Here is a 20,214-nt window from a genome sequence, read left to right as displayed (position 1 = left end):
GGCAAGGGTCACCAACATGGTGCTCGCAGGCACCAAGTAACCCCCAAGGACCACATGTGGTGCCCACGAACCTGTTCTAAAGGCAGCGCAACCCACCAGTGAGCTGCCTACAAAACTTTATTTTATTCCGTCACTCCTTCTGTTTATTCACACTTGCATTTTTGTTATAGATATTGTCATTTTTATAAAATGACAATATCTATAACAAAGCATGAAAAATGTCTTTATTTTACATTAAGTTAAGATGCACTCTGACAGTCTTAGTTCAAATGTCAGTAATGGTACTGTAATGGCCTTTTTACTAAGGCAAGGCAAATTTATTTGTATAACACATTTCAGTACAAAGACAATGCAAAGAGCTTTACATGATTAAAATATAGGAAATTAAAACAGAATAAAAGCAAGTTGGAATAAAATGTAGAAACAAAATAAAAATTGGAAAAATAGAAACTAAAGTTGGACTACAAAGTTAAACTAATGATGTTTCAGGAAAACAGTTTAACCAGAACAGTCGAAGGCAATCCTAAACAAAAGTGTTTTTAATCTTGATTTAAAAGAACTCAGGCTTTCACCGCTTTTACAGTTTACAGGGATCCTATCGATGTGCTCCGGAGTTGTTAGTTGAGCCTGGCAGAATCTAATCCTTTTTTCAGACTCGGCTAGTTGCGTCTAACTAAAATGGCGGCGCTCCTGTAGGGGTCGGGTGTGATTATATGCCACGCTTCCAGCGCTGTTCTCGGGATTATTTTGCGTGTGTTTATCTGTAGTCTAAGCCATGTTTCCCAGCGTCGGCCTGCGGGCCGTTCTCAGGTCTTCTGCGGGTGTTTTCCGTGACAGCTCGGCTCTGGGCGCCGCGGTGTCGGTCAGACCTCGGGCCTGCAGCGGTCCGGCTCTGTTTTCAGGACCTGCAGTTAACAAAGGTGAGTAAAACGCATTCAACCCCAGAGAAAGTGAGCTGTCTTTTTCTTTTTTTCCCCCCGCAGTGTATGTTGACAAGCTGCCGACAGAGTCTTACTGTCATTCAACGCCCTCGCCAGCAGTCGGCGCTGTTGGCAGAATTGCGATATTTCCAAATGGGGCTTTTCATAACAGATATTTTGAAGGCAGAATACATTGTTTTAGTTATGCATGATTTCCCGGGAATGTTAACCATTTTACTCTTCTAAATCAGTCCAAACAAAAGTAATCACCTTTATTTGTATGTTATAAAACGAATGTACGCCCTCTTTTAGCTCTTGACGTTGACATCAGATCACAAAATAAAATATTCTACTCTTTACAGGCTCTAAAATCATTTAGATCTGACTTCAACGTGTACAAAAAAAAAAAAAAAAAAAAAAAAACTGATGCTGCCGTTACTAATTAAACAAGAACAAAGCCAAAATTGAAAGCACTTCTTATGTGGAAAAGTTAGTACACCCAGTTGCTTTTGTAGGATTCAGAAGGGAAAGTAATGTTCCACAAGCCAGATGCACTGGAGAAAGTTGGCCACCTTTTATAAAAGCAGCAGCTTGCTGCTGTGGAACTAACCCGGTGCCAAGATGGAAAGACCATAGCAGTGACCATTAAAAAAAAAAAGAGCCAGTGTTGCTGATCATCAGTCTGGGATCTGTTCTTAAATTACTTCAAAACTATTTCACGTCAATTTTCTGGCTGTGGGACTAAGCAGGGTTCAGTTACCACTAAATACCAAACAAGGTTTTAACAGGTTTCTGGTTTAAATTGAAATCAGTAACTTTTCCATCATACCATGGCAACAGTTTAAAGCTCTTCTTCTTCTTCTTCTACTACTTCTTCTTATTTTTCTTCTTATTCTTCCTTCTTCTTCTTCTCTTTTTCTGATGGTGGTTGGCAAACAACTTATAGGTGTTTAAAGCTCTTTGAATGACAGGCCAGAGAAAGTGCCGTCTTGACAGGTGTTTCCTCCATCTGATTGCAGCTTAGAGTAACAAAGCACTGCCCCTCTTTTAGCTGTTGCTGCACACCGCCCATCAGCTACCTAAAAGATGATTCCCCAGGACAAATCCTGCTGTTTGCAAATGTTTCTCATCAAAAATAAATATCAATCGTCAGGTTGTGGAAACTAAAGGAACACCACCCTTTTATATGCCTGAATAAAGGCTGGTTATGCTCGACTAATTTACCAGATAACATCAGTTTGTTAAATTTCAGCTTTTAACTTTTTGTTCTACCTTTTTTGTTTTTCTTCATAGTAGGTACACCTGGTCTGGCGTTCTGTTAGCTGTGACATCATCCAGGGAAGACAGATCACCCACTATTAACATATAATGTAGAAAGGATTCCTGGATCAATGTGTGCTTCTGTGCTTTTTTGTCTCTCTTGTTGTGTCTCTGCTCTGTCTTCTGTAACCCCCAGTCGGTCGAGGCAGATGACCGTTCATACTGAGCCTGGTTCTGCTGGAGGTTTTTCCTTCCCGTTAATGGGGAGTTTTTCTTTCCACTGTTGCTTCATGCTTGCTCAGTATGAGGGATTGCTGCAAAGCCATCAACAATGCAGACAACTCTCCCTGTGGCTCTACGCTTCTCCAGGAGTGAATGCTGCTTGTCAGGACTTTAATGCAATCAACTGGTTTCCTTAGATAGGAAACTTTTTGACCAATCTGCACTATATTAATAAAATTTCATTGAATTAAATCTACTACTCTATAAAGAGCAAGACAGCTAAATATATATACTTTGCACAATAAGCATTTTTTAGTATTCAAATTTAAATAGCAATAAACAGATGTTTGCCCTCTTAGAGAATTCCTTTTTTTTTCTCCTCTTTATTTTAATCACACTTTAAATGTTTCAGATCATCAAGCAAACAAATGTTATATTGGGGATTTGTTTGGTTTACCCATCCGTCTACATTCTGACCCTCACCTGTGGTCAGGTGGTATGACTTACGAGAACGAGGTCCTGCATGCAAGCAGCCGAAAAAGGGCTTCCTCAAGAGGGTGGTCGAGTTTAGGGATTGGGTGAGGAGTCCTGCTATCCCGCTCAGAGTAGAGCTGCTGGCTCTCTCCTCCAAAGTAATTAATTTGAGGTGGTTACATCAAGTTCAGTTGCACCTATACCCTGGGTCGCACATTCAAAAGAGTTCAACTTCATTGGTGGTATCTGTGACATGAATAAAGCTGGAGATTAGGTCTAAATCACAAATAAGACTGAAATTTTTTATTTTATTTCTTTCCAAACGAAGCTGAACAGAATCAATATAAACCGTTGGTCGTATGTAGAAACCAAATTTCTACAAGTTTTCTAACACTACTGCAAGTCTAACACTACTTAGACTATCTGTCTTTATCTAACTTGTCATAGCAACGCCTTTCATCGTTATCATATCAGATGTTCTAGAGGAGCTGAGCCTTCACTTCCCCCTGAAATCTGCCTTAATATTTTCACACGATGCCTGACAGAAGTACTTAAAGCCTGTGGCTTTTTCATGTTTTGGCATCCGCTGCAAACTTGAATGGCCGTCAGGATTTTATGTGATGGACCAACACAAAGTAGAGCATAGTTGTGAATTGAAGGGGGGGAGGATGCATTGTTTTCTTTCTCTGTTTTCTTAGCTTATTCCTTTGTTTTTCCTATGCACATCTGTAATGTTTTTCTGTTCATGTACAGCACTTTGAATGTCTTGTTACTGGAAAGCGCTATACAAATAAACCTACCTTACCTTACCTAAAGCAAAAACTCAATAATATGCCTTTACAGGCCCCTGAGTCAATACTTTTTTAAGTCTTTGCTGCATAACATAAAAAGGGAACTTGGAATCGGTTGCACATGTGGTTACATTTCTAATGAGTAGAGAACTAATCAGAATTTCAGGAAGCCACTTGATTGATGGTTTTGATGATACAGAAAACCGCTATTTTGTCACCATCAGTTTTACGCAACGTTATGCTATCTGTAGTGCACTGCAGCCATGTTCCATCGATTGTCTTTGTCTTGCTCGTATAGTCCTTCAGTCGGCCGCTCAGTTTCGGCATGTTGACCTGTTGCTCAATCGCCGTCTTCAGATTGTTGGTGCTGAAAAGAAATCTTAACTCTTACTACCTGCAGGAAGACAATTTTGGTGTTTTGTCAAGGTGGGACTCTTTGAAACTGAGGATGACTCTTCTGTGTGTAAATAGATGTTTCTTCCTGCATGAGAATTTTTCCATCTCTGTTGTTGACAGTAAAACCAAGAGGCTTAATGTCTGAGACCCCAAGCACCTTTTATGTGGACTAAACTGACCTGAAAATTCTTTACCAACAATTTTCTTCTCTGTCAGTCTGCCCCAGGGCAGCTGTAGCTACTAACATAGCTCACCACCGTCAGGGTGTGAATGTGTGTGTGAATGGGTGAATGATCGTCAAGACTAGTTAAAGCGCTATACAAGTACAAGCCATTTACCAATTTTTTTTTTGTTCACATGCTCTTTGTGGTCTCATTCCTGACCTTTTTTTTTGTGCAAAATTATAACAATTCTTTGTGCAAACAATTTGAAATTCCTTTAGCTAACTAGTTTGTTTTTTTTTCTTTCAGTTTCAGGAAGCTTCGCAGTTCCACCACCAGTGAGACATTATGCCCGGGTTGCAAAGAAAAAGAAAACGGGTATTTAATGAGACAGTTTTCTTTTTTATGCAAAACCAAGTTTACACTGTTTGGCTTATAAAAAAAAATGTCTTCTCATGTGAGCATTCGGCTTCTTCCAGGCCCTGAGAGCCATCTTGATGATCTTTCTCCGACGATGCTTAAGATGGATTATGCAGCAGTCCCCCTTGCTCAGTCGTAAGAAAAACACTCACACCCTACCTGAGAGCAATTCAGTGTATTAAAAAAATATTGTGCGCCAATAATCATAACCTATAATGTGTTTTATCTGGATTCTGTGTGATAGGGAAACACAAGTCTCTAATTGTGTAGCAGGAGGGGGAAAAACAGTGTTTTGCCTTTTTTTTACCTGTACAAAGGCAAAATGTGTATTTGTATACTGACATTTTTTAGCCCACATTACTGTAATACCCCTAAAATAAATCCATTGCAACAAATTGCCCTTACTCTTGGTCTCCTTCAGCTTTTCAAAATAGCTCAAGGTCAGTCACATTGGATAGAACAGCAATTTTCAAGTCTTGCCACAGATTATTAATTGGAATTATTCCTGGACCTTGACTGTGATCCAGACTTTTCCTTTATAGCTCTGTATGTGTTTTTATGGTCATTACCCTGCTGAAAGGTGAACCTCTGCCATAGTCTCAAGTGTCTAACAGGTTTTCCTCTAGGATTGTCATGCATTTAGCTCCATCAGTGTTCCAATGAACTCTGTTCAGTCTTCCTGTCCCTACTGAAGAAAAACATCCCCACAGCATGATGTGCAGCCCTGGTTTTCCACCATACATAACATTTTACACGTGGGCCGCAAAGTTCAGTTTTGGTCTCGTCTGTCCAGAAGTTTGTTTTCCAAATACCGGCTGTGGCCATGGCGTGGCTGGTTGGTAAACTGTAAATGAGACTTCCTTCATAACGTATAGTTATGCAGCTGATTCTCCCTCCTGAGCACTGGATCTCTTCAGTTCCTCCAAAGTTATGAGGGCCTCTCAACTAGGGATGCAAGTTAACGATTAATGAGTTAATCTAAAGTTGACCTTATAGATCAACTAACAATTGATTGATAATCAGCTATTTTCTTAAAAACCCTAGTTTTCTTGTGCATCAGGTGGGTCATTCCATAACTTGAAGAGCAATTTTATTTTACAATATGCTGAGTTTCTGATATTTTAACAGTTTATTGTATCACTTGTATTAAATACTGACTAAATAAACAAAAAATGTGGTTTCCTTGCATATTAAGAAACTTGGACATATTTATAAAACATAACTAAACAGAAACCTATTAGGTTACTGAATAGAAACAAGTTGAAAAGAATGAAATATATGGAAAAACTAGTAATCCCCACCAAAGCCCTCACCATCAACTGAGCTTTGGGCATCATGTCTTTTTCTATCATGTTACGAATGTTTGCGTAATCCTCTCCGCCTTTCTGTCATCACATCCTTGCCTTTAGAGCACATCGGTGAGTTTTGGTTGAGAAACTGACGCTGCTCTGCCAGCCAGCCTGGTCGACCAGGAGCTATTAGATGACAACTTAAGGACCTTAAGTGTTAATATTTAAAAACAGAACTGCATAAAGGGCATTTTGTCCCACAGCGGATTCTGTTTGGACCGCTTCATGCCGCCTCCACCACGACTTTTTCCCTTGTAACTGCGGTTTGGCTTCATTTTAGAACGACCTGCAGCGCCCTCTTCTGGATGGCGACCATACTACAATACTGGAAGAAGGTCTAGCGGATGTTATTATTTAATCAGATGGAACAAACTTTAATCTAATTAACCATTATCGACAATTAATCGTAGGTCTATTATTTGTTTGCATCCCCACTCTCGACTGCTCCTCTGATTACCTGTCCTCTTAGTTTTGGCGGATAGCTGTCTTTGTAGGTCTCCAGTTGTTCCATCTTCTCTCTATTTTCAAAAAAGAGATTAAACTCAAGAGTCATCTTTGTAAATTGCTCAAAGGTTCAGATAGTGTTTTGAATTTCTTCAAAGCTTTATCTCGGACTTGTCTGGCGTGTTCCTTTGCCTTTATAATGCGGGTTCTCTAACAAATGTCTTGAGCCTTCACAGAAAGGCTTTATTTATACTTTATTATTATTATTATATACTTTATTTATAAGTTTAAATTACACTCAGCGGTTTAGATTTAGGGACTCTGTATTAATGTGGAGTAAATGCCACCGAATGCCGAGGCAGGCCACACTATGAAGATTTTTATTAGTAAAACATTGGAAAAAAAAGGCTATTTCCTCCCACTTCACAGTTATGCCCTACTTTGTGTTGTTCTACCGCATAATATCCCAATAAAATACATTGAAGTTTGTAGGTCCAAATTGACAAAATATAAAAAAGTTCAGGAGATGTTGTTTATTTCTGTTGCTATATGAATTCATGTTTTGTTGATAAAACATGGCTGTATTTCTCATTACAGGACGGATGATCTTGTCAAACGCCTTCTTTCATTGGAACTGGCGAATCACGTAAGGACTTATGGTCTAATATATCACTTTGTATGGTTTCCCTGTGCTTTGTTTTTAATCTTTTACTGTTCATTTTTATATTTTATTTCCATATAGGAGCTATTAACAATAGCAGATAAAAAAAAATCGGTTGACATAATTAGTTTAATTTAGTATGAAGTATTTGACCTAGAAATGTAACATACAATTGCAAGATTATTTCCATTTAGTTTCACATTTTTCACATGCACAGCAGTAAAGAGGTGTTCTATTGCGTGAGAACACCACACATCATTTGGTCAGTATAACATTGTCCGGCGTAATTAGCAGGTTAGAGACTGTGCGTATAGGCTGTAAGGTGGTGAAGGGTAGCAGGGCAGTCAAACTTTTTTACAGCAGCAGGCCACACACTATCAGGTAGGAGGGTGCACTTATGCCGGTGCCCAAGCCCCGGAGGGGAGAATTTTGAAAAATAGAGTCTACCTGATGTATTTTGGAAGCTTTCAAGACACGTGATTATTTAAAGAATAGTCAGAGTGCATGTTTTAAATTGAATAAAAGGCAAAAAAAATAAGTGACTGATCAATTCTTCAAAAACAACCTTTGTTTTTTTATTATTATTCTTAAAACATTATATTTTCACATGATGTTATCATGCTTTGACAAGGTATGGTAATCTCCATTTGCATAAAATTTGTTTAATTTGAATTACTAGCACCACATAAAACAGATCAGATTAGGTGAGGTCTATTCATCTTATTATTATTATTATTATTCACAGTTCTGTTTTAAAAACGATCGTAACATTTCTTCACGAACAAAGTTGAATTTGTATGATAAAACTACAGGGTTGGAATTTGAAATTTAATTTACATGTTGAATTTATTTCAGTCGTATCGCTCTTTCGAAATCTCTTATATCAGTTTAATTTCACTTGCACTCATCACACACACGATATCATATCATCGGCGAGGATTCTAGAGACGAACACAAAATGCATCCCCTGAAAACCTTTGATCATTTGCTGCTGTAATATTATATTATATGTAATATTATAGATTTTTCAGAATGAAAAGCTAACAGATGTGCATAATCAAAAAATATCAGAAATACAACTATAGAGCATTCAGTATTGTAAGAAAGCCCACACTGTTTCTGGATAAATACATTACTCTATGACTTAAGTTCTATTCCTTATTATGCCTCTTTCCTTGTAAGTTTGAAATGTCCCATGCTCCTGAATGCACCACAGCTTTCTGACGCTCGTGAATGCATCACACTGGTTTGTGAATGCGGTGCTGTGTAGATGCACGTTTGATCTTCCGCTTAAAGCTTTGCAGTTTCAAAACTCACGTCGGCTCTCACGGTTTATTGTTGTGTGTGAATGACAAGAGACCACAACAAATAAATCAGCCGTTCCTCGGATAAAAACTTTGGATTTAATGTTGTTCATTGCACCCGTAATTTTGTAAAAGAATCCGCCAAATAACAGTTTTTTTTTCCCACAAGAGGTTTAATAAAACGTTTTGATATCATTAATTTAAGAACAAGGAACTGCGTTGGTCACATTTTAATCCGTTTTCTTCATCGATATTCAGTTGTACAGAGCAAGGCGCGCTCCTGCGACAGAGGATGCATATCTCGGCAGGCATGCACTTTTCGGCATAACACCCGTCTGTGTTTTGATCAGAAAAGTAGCATCTCGGTTGGAACAAGGAACCCAATCACTCTTAATGTTGCTCTCAGTGGAGACAGATGCAAAGGTGATTTTTGGGATGTATAATCGGGGAAATGTAGGCAAACATATCGCAAATCGCCGTCTATAGCAGCTCTTGTTGTCGTTGACCGGCTACTTTTGACTGCCCTGCATAATACCACAATAAGCCGTACGCTCCATAGAGCTAGGCTTTATAGAACAGTGGGCAGAAAAAAGCCATTACTTGGTGTGTACCTTTAAGTTATAGGCATGTTCTTTAAATCAAATGCTGCAAGTTCTCAATGTCTTAATTCCAGGTTATGAGGCAACAAAAAATGAACAATGTAGTGAGCGGGGAATACTTTTGCAAGGCACTGTGGCTTAATAGTGGTAATGATTGTAGCTGTCTTGTTTATGTCTTCAGAGGGAAAAGCTAGAGCTGAAAAAGGAACAACTGATTGCAAAAGTTCAGAGAGATGAAAACGACCGCAATTCAGTGGAAGTCCAGGGTGAGAAGCTGTTAGTGTTGCATGTGGTTTTTCCTGAAATCTAAAGATAAATACAACTTTATCTTAGCCGAATGAGAATTGACTTCCCCTTCTGATGTTTCTCATTGCAGTGGCTATCTTGACTGCAAGAATCCGAAACTATCAGGAGCATCTGCAGAAACACCACAAAGTGAGTGAAATGAGTTTTTCGGCCCCTGCGTGCCGAACTATTGCGTGTCCTTTCTTAATGACGATAAATTAACATGATTCAGAGTCTTGTCAGCTTTCATGTGTCTGCTTCCTCTCATTTTAACTTCCTTTTGGGGTGAGGTGTAAATGTGCTACAGGATATCCTGTGTACTAAACCCACGTAAATAAAATGTGTGCAAGCATAGCAATGGTCGAAAGTTTTCCGTCTTACGTCACTCTTTACACGTCAACATTTTATTAGATTTAAAACTGGGGTCTAGAGATGGGGAATTTCAACAGCATCTCTGTCACATCAATGAGATCATTTTTATTTTTATTTTTTTTTCAAAAGTAAAATGTTCAACAGTCTAATTAGATCCATCTAGATGGCATTTACGGCTCATTTTAACATGTTTTTTCATGTCAGGACAAAGCTAACAAGAGGCGCATGCTCATGGCCATTGATCGCAGGAAAAAGCTTCTGAAAAACCTCAGATTGGTTCGTTTTGACACCTTTGAAAAAGTGTGTGAGCAGCTGGGCATCACCTACACCTTCCCCCCAGAGTACTACCGACGGGCCACCCGCCGCTGGCTGGCCAAGAAGGAGCTCTGCATTAAGGTAATAAACAAATATAACCCTATTTTTGTTTGCATTGAGTTTTTAATGATATGTAATATTGTGTGATATTGTGTAATGACATCCACTATTTTTCTGTTGTATAATAGGTTAATAATATGGATTACTTTGCGTTGAAGAATTGCTTTAACTTTTTTTTTTTTCACACCCAACTAACTCTTGTTCTGTGTCATTTCTCAGGTTTTCAAGGCAGTGCAGAAGCAGAGAGCAGAGCAAAAGATGCAGCAACGTTTAGGCACCACAGAGGCAGAGGAAGCCAAGGCACCACAAGCTCAAACGACATGAAGCAAACTAGCTTATAAAACTGTCTGTTGTGAACACTTAGGGATTATGTTTGCTTGTCTGAGCTCAAACTTTCACGTTCCACATTCTTCAGTGTTTCCATCCTAATGTTACATTTGAAATTGTGGTAATATCTTATGGTGTTATTGGAAATAAAATGTCTCAAAAGCATTTATTCTCCTTCAGAAATATTTGTTTTTGCATGTGTAACTCGAAACACCAGAGGCGGATGTTTAGTTCAGCAGCACACTGACTGAATTCAGATTACCAAATCATTGACATTCTCAGATGACAACATAGGATCCAATTTAACAAGATAACCCCAGCCTGCAGATTATTCACTCTTATCTCAACTTCCAGTCAACAGTATTGCTCTTTCAGTCATCCTATCGCAATCGGTAGTTTCTCCTTTGCATGAAATGGAAATGTCTATTAGGCAATATTTTAAGTTCAAATAACTTAGATACTTCTTCTGTAGAAGATAAGGCTTTATGTTTTCTTCCATCTCAACGGCAATTGATTCATATAGCCTTAGTATAGACTTCTTGCAGATTAATAGATAATAAATAGTTTATATACAGGAATTGGTGGGAAAACCACAAACATCTTGTTAATGTGATGAACTGATTCTAAGGAGTCGGTAGACGGGGTAATACAAAAGCTAATGACTAAACTCTCGGTCCTCACCAGCTATTGTTGTGGTTGTGCAGAATTAGTAAGTACATGTTGTCAATTTTCCACAAAGGGAAACCTATAAAGGTTACAAACAAACAAAAACCCCTAGAATTGCATTTACTCGGTGAATGCTGACGAAATAATCGAGATGCATAATCTGCTGGAAAAGCTGTTGTAGTATATAAATTACGACAAATATTAGAAGAGCAAAAATGTTTGAATAATAAAACAGGAAGAGAGTGTTGCCAAGGAAACGGACACGTGCGGTCGGCCTGAGGAAAAAAAATCATTGTTTGCTAAGGAAATGCAGTTTTTTCTAAGTCAAGGCAAGTTTGTTTATACAGCAGTTTTCAGTAACAAAACGATTCAAAGTGCTGTACATGAACAACTTCTACTGTCGTATCAACAAAGGGACAGTCCTGCAACACCCCCCCCCCCCCCCCCCCCCCATGACACCACCCAACAGACCACCTCCCCCTCAATGACATCTCTTTCCATACACGAGAGAAATGTTAACAAACTCTTCAAAAGACAGAACCCCCGGAAAGCTGCTGGACCAAACTCTGTCTCTCCATCCACCTTAAACACTGTGCTGATCGGCTGTCTCCAGTGTTCACAGACATTTTTAACACCTCACTGGCAACATGTCACGTGCCAACCTGCTTCAAATCCTCCACTATCATCCCTGTTCCCAAGAAGCCAAGGACCACAGGACTTAATGACTTTAGACCCGTCACTGTGACCTCTGTGGTCATGAAGTCCTTTGAGCACCTCATGCTTTCACACCTTAAAGAAATCACCGATCCCCTCCTGGACCCCCTACAGTTTGCCTACAGAGCCAACAGGTCTGCAGACGACGCTGTCAACCTGGCCCTTCACTACATCCTCCAGTACCTAGACTCTGCAGGAACCTACGCCAGGATCCTGTTTGTGGATCTCAGCTCTGCCTTCAATACAATTATCCCAGTTCTGCTTCAGGAGAAGCTCTCCCAGCTGAATGTGCCCGACTCCACCTGCAGGTGGATCACACACTTCCTGTGTGACAGGAAGCAGCACGTGAAGCTGGGAAAACATGTTCTTTCTCCTCTGCTCTTCTCCCTGTACACCAACAGCTGCACCTCCAGTCATCAGTCTGTCAAGCTCCTGAAGTTCACAGACGACACCACTCTCATCGGACTTATCTCTGATGGTGACGAGTCCGCCTACAGGTGGGAGGCTGACCATCTGGTGACCTGGTGTAGGAAGAACAACCTGGAGCTCAACGCTGTAAAAACAGTGGAGATGGTTGTGGACTTCAGAAAGAACTCAGCCGCAGCTTCCACCATCACCCTCTGTGACTCCACCATTGACACTGTGGAGTCTTTCCGCTTTCTGGGAACTATCATCTCCCAGGACCTAAAGTGGGAGCTGAACATCAACTCCCTCACCAAGAAAGCCCAGCAGAGGATGGACTTCCTGCGGCAGCTGAAGTAATTCAACCTGCCAAGGACAATGATGGTGCAGGTCTACTCCTCCAACATTGAGTCCATCCTCACCTCCTCCATCACCATCTGGTACGCTGGGGCCACCGCCAAAGACAAGAGCAGACTGCAGCGTGTCATCCGGTCTGCAGAGAAGGTGATTGGCTGCAATCTTCCATCTCTCCAGGACCTGTACGCCTCCAGGACTCTGAGGCGTGCAGGGGAGATTGTGGCTGATCCCTTCACCCCAGTCACAGACTATTTCAAACACTTCTCCTACCTCTGGCAGGAGGCAGCAGTCCATCAGGAGCAAAACCTCACGCAACAAGAACAGTTTCTTCCCATCTGCCACCAGCCTTATCAACAAGGCCAAGAGCCGCCCGTGACACTGGACACTGCCTCTCCCCCGTTCAGGAGTTACAAGCTTCTGCGTTACATTAACGCACAGTCTACTGTGCTTCTGTATATATATATATATATATATATATATATATATATATTCTATTCTATTTTATTTTGTTTTTAAATTGTCTTTGATTTTATGGTTTTAAAGCTGTTCTCTTTTTCCTTCTGAAAAAGATCATTACACATCACAGTAAATGCTTAATGAATAGTAATAAATAACAAACGAGAGAAACGTTTTGCCATGAGTCCAGTCTGTCTCTAATTCACGAGAGTGAAGAATGACCCTATGCAACAAAAACTAATTTGAAACTCTAAAAATGTAGAACATTGAAATTAGATGTTGCAGTTTCTGCGCACAGGCTTAAGCCCTCCATTTTCTTCTAACGGACGCCTGCTGAATACTTATCAGGTTTCTCATCATAATCAGTTGATCTCTACTGAATTTACTTCACTGCAGCTGTTTTAGCTGTCAAAACGTTGTTAAAGGACATTAAATGGGGACAATATCTTATCACACCACTCAAACTCAAAAAGTAACACGTTTTTTTTTCTCGCAACAGCATGCCCTTTAGCGCTAAAAAGTAACTTCAAGCTAAATCTATTCAAGAAGTAGAAGTTAAAATCATCAGATAGCAGTCAATCATTATCTTTCATTTGGCTCAGACAGAAAGAAATAATGCTGCTGCCGCTAATGGTTGGTTAGGGCATTTCCTTACCTTGAAAAAAATAAACAATACCCACAGTTACCTCAGAGTTTGTTGCTTACTCTCTGATCGAGTTTAGTTTTGGCATGGACTTACCTTGGCTTTGGGTTGTTTCTTCTCTTAAATCCATGATTCAGTTGTTGTTTTTATATTGGCCTTTCTGATAAAGTTAACTCACTGTTGCACTGCAACTAACTTTAGATTAAATTAGCTTGTTTTGTTATTTCATGACCAAAAGTTGTGTGTAACTTTGTGATTTTGCCACAATTCCAGCAGAGAGACTTGGAAATGGACAATGGAAATTTTGTCCCCCCACTTTTTATAGAGCATGCCTATGTTTCCTCCATAAATCATTCAATTATTTTTTTAGTGCTAAATCAAAACACGTCATCTCAAGGTACTTTACATAGTCAAATCATATGAACATATTGTTAAAAAAATATTCCTATCTACAGAAACCCAGCAGATTGCATCGAGTCTGAAATGCAGTATTCACTCCTCCTGAAAGAGTCTAGAGCCACAGGGACAGTTGTCTGCATTGTCCATGGCTTTGCAACAATCCCTCGCACTGAGCATGAATGAAGCGACAGTGGAGAGGAAAACTCCCCTTTAACTGGAAGAAACCTCCAGCAGAACCAGACTCAGTGTAAACGGTCATCTGCCTCGACCGACTGGGGAGTTAGAGAAGACAGAACAGAGACCCAAAACAGTACAGAAGCACACATAGATCCAGGAATGCTTTCTATGTAATGGCAGATGATCTGCCCACCAGAATGGTGTCACAGCTGAGCTAACAGAACATCAGACCAGATGTACCTACTATGAAGAGAAAAAAGAGAGAGAACATAAAGTTAGCACTTGAAATGACAACAAATAATCCAAAATTGGAGAACAGTAGGAGAACTCAGCAGAGTGAGAGAAATAGATCTTGAGAGAAATAGATGCTCTTTTGGCATATAGGAAGCTAAATTTTTTTAATCTGCTACAAATAAGTAACTAGTGGTCCATTCCATATATCCCCATTAAAAAGTTGTCAAGAAAACAATAATCTGTCTACAGCCATACAAGGCAGCGCACAACCGCTGTGCCCCCTTTTTAAGGAGAGCATAGCCTACCATGTAAGTGGGAGCCAATGCAACTTGAAGCTTGTTTGGTGCATTAAAAGCATAAACTCAGCAAAACATCTGTTTTGTGGGGTTTAGATGCTTGAATGTTGTGGCAAACAAGTTCTATGAGACCATCCGTTCTGGTGTATGTATGTATATATATATATATATATATATATATATATATATATATATATTAGCTTTGATTGCACAGAAGAGCCAGGATATTGCATTGACTCCCACACAAAGTGGGAGGCACCTTCCAGCCCCAAAGGAGGCATGGCTGTTTGTTTGGTGAAATACGTTACAACACATTCAATTTCTTAATACAGAATGACATGTTTCATAATAGTGCTGTAAAGGATGCACCCTAAACACCCTTATGTTGTAGTGCCTTTCTGTTTTAAAGTGCATTCCTCAAAAGGCTCTTGCTGTTTCAGAACAGGGCATTTTGAAACTACTTTCCCGTCATTGTGATTCAATTGCATTTCATCCTTTTTGGTTTGCAGCTCTGAAACATGATAAATGTGCTTCACCTTCAGCTACAATGCTAAAGGTAGCTAAAATAACACAATTAGCATATGCACTAACATTAGTTGATCCTTACAGCATTCACACAAAAAAAACTTAATTTGTCACTATTACGTTTTTTTAATTGTGCTTTTGATTTATGTTTTTGTGGATTTTTATTTATTTATTCGTTACTTTCAGCAGACAGTCCAGGTCTAAAGATCGGCAAATGCAGCCTCTTTGCATTTTTGGTCAATACAGAAACACAAACTACAGCTAGGTCTTTGCTCAGCTGATTTAAAACCACAAGCAGTGCAAAAATAATCTGTGTGGTGTTTTATCGAAATTAACTGGAAACAGATGGCTCTGCAAAAAAAAAATGTTTGCAATTGAGTTAAGAAAAGATTGAATAGCCATACAGTGGAAGTGCATCTCTTCATCACATAAACAATAAATTAAAATCATACACGCAGAGGTATGCAAATGTTAGATCCATGATTTTCTATTTGACAGAAATCCCCCACAAATAAGGCCTTTTAAACAACTTAATATGGGACAAACAGTGCTTTGCTCCTCTGTTAAAATCACACAAGAAAAGCCTTGAAATACTGAAACAGCACTACAGGTGACTGCATGCTGCTGATTGCCTTAAGATTCCTCACTAAACACAAAACTGAACCAAAACAGTTGCTTGCCTCAGCTGTCTTCAGGTATGTCAAAGCAGGAAGAGAGGCCCACGCAAAGTCCCCACCCCCTTTTATAGAGTCTCCCCTTGCCAAAGATAGCAGAGATAGTCTTGCAGCCTCTGTACTTCTCACTAACCTCACTTCAGCTAAACTTTTAATAGTTCCCACAAGTAAATTTCCGGAACAGTGCTTTTTCAGAAGAAGCTTAAAAACGTTTAAAATCACAGTATTAGCTGGGCTCATCTGGCAAGAACCTGCGTCAGTCCACCTGTGACCCCCAAACGCCTCTCAGAAAAGCATCGGTTGTTGTTAACTGGCCTAGTTTAGATTCCCCACAGATCTTTGTCATCCTCAGAAACAGCAGTTTTTTGGCGAGCCAACACTTCACAGCTCGAGCTCGTCACAGTTTCCTGTGTGGTGTGAAGCTTGTCAGTTTGATCAAACGGAGTTCAGACTTCTGGTAAGTGACATGTTTGCTCTCTCACTCAGCAAGTCAACTTAAACGTTCTTTTTTGTAATTTACTTAAGGTGTTTATTATGTGATGTATAAATCTTTTTGGAGCTTTATTTATTATTCATTTTTTTACAGACTAAAACTTTCAAATGCAATTTAATGTAACTTCATACTTCTTTCTCGCTGCCTCGTGATCTGTCCCTCGCACTAACTTGTCAACGTCTACAAAAGTATTTTTTTCAAGCCAAAGTTAACGTTTGATGTTTCTCTGGAATTAGTGAACAGAAAATACACTACAGCTTAGTATATTTTATGTATTTTAGAAATAAAAATCTTTAGTTGTTTTGGAAGGATATCCTAAAATATATACACACATGATATTGACGTATGAAAAAGTAGTTTAACTATATAATTGTGTGCAAAAAAATGTTTTAGAGATCACATATCACAGTTTCCTTGTCATTTAGGAAATGCATGAAAGCTTTGTTGAAACATTGCAACATTTATTACTAGATTAATAAAGTTTGATCGCTTAGTGGAGTAGGTTATGAATGACATTTGCTGTGTTTTACTAAGAAGTAAAACCTTTTGGTGGAGTAGCTTTCTACAAATAGGCTAACTTGGTTGGTAGTTAAATGTTTCATAAGCATGTTGTGTCTTTTAAAGGAAAGAGTTTTTATCATCTCCTCTCCCACCCACAACAGTCTTCCTTTTTGCAGGCTTTTAAGTGGCTGAATCGAAACTTTCCGGTCCCACAGTCCACATGTCGAACCCAGTGGTCACCAGTCAACCTGGGGCAGGAGGCTATGGGACAAACGTCCAAACTGGAGAGTGGAGCTCAGGCTTGTGTTCCTGTTTTAGTGACTGTTTAGTTTGTGAGTGCAATCAGATCATTTATTCATGCACAACATTTGTGGTTTATGAGGGTCAGAAAAAAAATAAAGATATATAACTGAATCTGTGTTTTCAGGTGCGCTTGGTTGTTTTTGTCCAATGGCTCTGAGCTGCTATGCTGCAAATAAGTACGGTGAAAACTGCTGTCTGGGTTGTGTGCCAGGAGGCATGACTGCCATGAGGACTCATATGAGATTGACGTATGGTATCCAGGTACAAAACTGTCAATTCTTATCTTATGTAAAGAAAAGATACTGACGTTTTACAAAACATTAGTTGTTGTGAAAGGTTCAGATTTCATTAACAAATGAAATGCTGGTGTTCCCTGAGATTACAAAAGCTGAACTACCGTTCATTTCATAATACAAGTTCCCTATTGTGATTTTTTTTCCTTGTCATTATTTAACCACAGGGGACAATATGCAACGACGCTCTCATGACCTTTTTCTGTGGACCTTGTGAACTGTGCAGGATGGCCCGAGAAATTCGCATCAGGAACGGAGACATTTCACTGTAACATGATGATGATGATGATGATTTAGGAAGCCCAGTGCTTCCTAAAGTAGTAGCCAATGAAACCAGCAGTTTAGTGTAATAAGTGTAATTTTGCTCATATGAAAAGTTTGCTATCTGTATATGACCTGCTTTTACCAAAAACATCACTTATGTTGAATAATTTTGACATATGTCTTGTCCACAGTGTCAGGTTTCTCTTTTTTATTTTAAATGTCTTTGTGTGAAATTATGCAAAGAATGTTCAAGATACATATTTCACTATGTAATCAAACCGCTTTTGTCTGGTTCTGTTTCTGAGCTACTTTTTAAATGTGATAATAATCTATTATGACTTCAGACTTCTTAAGACCTATTTAACCTAAACCATTAATATCCAAAATAAACCAAAAGCACAAGTTAGATGAGCTGGACAATAATATTTTTTCTTCTCTAATTGTTCTATATCAAAGATTTCCAGCCAAATATGGATGAAGCTCAGTTTGATATTAAAACAGTGAGTGTGATAATCTAATTTGTGTTTTATCATTTTGATGATATTTTAAAAGCAGCATGAAATTGTTTCTATTCACTTTCAATTACTTGTAAATCATTCTGTCGCTCTCTTGTGGCTTGTAGGTGAAGATTAAGTCAGTCACTGTGACATTGTTAGTGTGCAGAACAGATCTCAAGCATTAGTCGCAACATGGGTGTAGTGTAAACTAAACAATTTCTAGTTGGTCTATAGGCCTCAGTTCGGTTAGGGTGATTTGTTGATGTCTGATGGTTAAACTGTTTGTGGGTCTTTCAGATTAAGATCAGCATTAACCAATAAACAGTGCTGATTTGTCATGTCACTGGAAAATGACTTCAATTTGTGTTAACTGGCTATTTAAAGAATGATTGAAACGGCACCCAAAACTAAAATAATTTTAAAGTGAGAAAGTTCAAAAATAGACCAAGAAATGTATCATCTGTATTTACAACTTACACACATACTCATATTCATGGATTCCTATGATCTCCAAACTAGTTGCACAAAGGTTCAATTTAAATGGCTATCTAGTCTGTACTCTTGCTGTAAAGGGTCAAGCCTGCCCCTCCACCCCAGTCTTTTAGGATTACCAAGTGTTTAACTTAATTAATTTGTCAGCAACTTCCCGTCTCTGCTGAAGAAAACCATCCCAAAAAAACGTTCCAGTTAATACTGTCGGAGAAGTCGGGATTCCAAAATAAAACTATAGGTTAGTATTCCAATATGGTGACGGCCAAGAAAGCTGTTGGTTTGTTTGTAGTACCTCTTATAAACATCCTTTAAAGCTGTATTTTCCACAATCAAAACACCACTTTTAATTTGTTTGGTTCAGAGTTGCAGCCTCTACATGTAACATTGGTTTTAGATATACTCTTACAACTGTGTTGTACAATAAGCATGTTTTATCACAGTGCACTGTTGCTGTTGTGAGGAGCTGCCATATTGGATTCAACATTCAATTTATAGCGGCCGTTACAGTTTTGTCCAAGCAAAAGCCGGTATTTCCGAGTTCCAGCTGCAAATGGAATGCAACATTATACAGTATGCACATCTGGTAATCCTGAAAGAAAGGCTTGAGACTGGTGCAGGCTTGACTTGTTAAAAACCCTACAGCACAGTTAAACAGTGTGCAGAACTTGGATAGTAGGCAATATCAGATATGAAAAAAATAGAAGTTCTTGGTTGTAATGTAATATTTATAATTTTTTGGAACATACTCAATTTAAATTTTTTGTTATAAAAAAGTATGAGAGTAAATTAGTTAACATTGTATTTGTAGCATTCTCCTAAGTCCAATGTGAATTTTTGCAAAATGTTATTTCATAAGCAGTAGTTGCGCTGAGCTTTCCATTGAGCATACAACAGTACCAGAAAGGCACACAATTATTGTTGTAACCTTAGACACATATAAAGAGTAGACCCCGCATTGACTGTCGTGGAGCATAAATTATGGCCAACATCTTGGGGCAGTCAACCTTAGAACAGCATAAAGGAACAAAATAAAGGAAACAGTCTTGTGCTTTTTTTGTGTGTGTTATTTTTTAAATCGCAAAAATATTCAAAGTCTTCAATGAGTTATGTTTACTTTAACCTGATAGTCATCAAACACTGTTTTCCAACAGATGTTTATTTATAATTTTGTATGATTTAGATGAAAAGATAGAAGCTCATTCTGCTGGACTCGAAAATGAGTGTAGCTTATTATTCTGGTAAAACGTGGATAGGGTTTGCAACAAAAAAAACTGAAAATCCAATAAGCATTCAGTACACATTACACTGAGCAGAGCTGCCGACCGCCCCAAGATGGCGGCCCCAAAACTCGTCATCGCCCATAGGCGACGGCGGTCGATGCGGGCTGCGTTCAGTGGGGGTCTTGCGCTGTCTTGCACATGCGCCTTTACTTCACTGCCCTGTGATTGGCTGTTTCGTTCGTGGCCTG

General features: G+C 39.0%; 2 protein-coding genes across 3 annotated transcripts; both read left to right on the top strand.

Moving 5' to 3' along the window:
* The first annotated feature begins 653 nt into the window (after positions 1-653).
* Positions 654-10,525, top strand: mrps15 (mitochondrial ribosomal protein S15). 2 transcript variants are annotated; one of them, XM_036135263.1, is made up of 8 exons: positions 654-920; positions 4,540-4,602; positions 4,704-4,779; positions 7,035-7,083; positions 9,183-9,267; positions 9,378-9,436; positions 9,863-10,054; positions 10,253-10,525. In XM_036135263.1, exons 1-8 carry the CDS (start codon positions 776-778, stop codon positions 10,355-10,357), a joined length of 774 nt encoding a protein of 257 aa, XP_035991156.1. In that variant the 5' UTR covers positions 654-775; the 3' UTR covers positions 10,358-10,525. The 2 variants fall into 2 exon arrangements, with proteins under 2 accessions (XP_035991156.1, XP_012734232.2); XM_012878778.3 differs by having other exon boundaries at positions 4,534-4,602.
* Positions 10,526-16,436: 5,911 nt separating this feature from the next.
* Positions 16,437-18,595, top strand: LOC110369525 (cornifelin homolog A). The gene is made up of 3 exons (XM_021324643.2): positions 16,437-17,229; positions 17,325-17,461; positions 17,661-18,595. Exons 1-3 carry the CDS (start codon positions 17,118-17,120, stop codon positions 17,763-17,765), a joined length of 354 nt encoding a protein of 117 aa, XP_021180318.2. The 5' UTR covers positions 16,437-17,117; the 3' UTR covers positions 17,766-18,595.
* Positions 18,596-20,214: the final 1,619 nt, after the last annotated feature.

This window comes from Fundulus heteroclitus, chromosome 3 (genome assembly GCF_011125445.2).
Source record: "Fundulus heteroclitus isolate FHET01 chromosome 3, MU-UCD_Fhet_4.1, whole genome shotgun sequence".
Classification (NCBI taxonomy): Eukaryota; Metazoa; Chordata; class Actinopteri; order Cyprinodontiformes; family Fundulidae; genus Fundulus; species Fundulus heteroclitus.
This window is presented reverse-complemented; position numbering and strand designations above follow the sequence as displayed.

Coding starts and splice junctions, on each gene's coding strand:
- mrps15 (XM_012878778.3), top strand. CDS start 776: ATGTTTCCCAGCGTCGGCCTGCGGGCCGTTCTCAGGTCTTCTGCGGGT. Junction 4,603..4,703: donor TGCAAAGAAAAAGAAAACGG/GTATTTAATGAG, acceptor GGCTTCTTCCAG/GCCCTGAGAGCCATCTTGAT. Junction 9,268..9,377: donor CAATTCAGTGGAAGTCCAGG/GTGAGAAGCTGT, acceptor TTCTCATTGCAG/TGGCTATCTTGACTGCAAGA.
- LOC110369525 (XM_021324643.2), top strand. CDS start 17,118: ATGTCGAACCCAGTGGTCACCAGTCAACCTGGGGCAGGAGGCTATGGG. Junction 17,230..17,324: donor TTTTAGTGACTGTTTAGTTT/GTGAGTGCAATC, acceptor CTGTGTTTTCAG/GTGCGCTTGGTTGTTTTTGT. Junction 17,462..17,660: donor GATTGACGTATGGTATCCAG/GTACAAAACTGT, acceptor ATTTAACCACAG/GGGACAATATGCAACGACGC.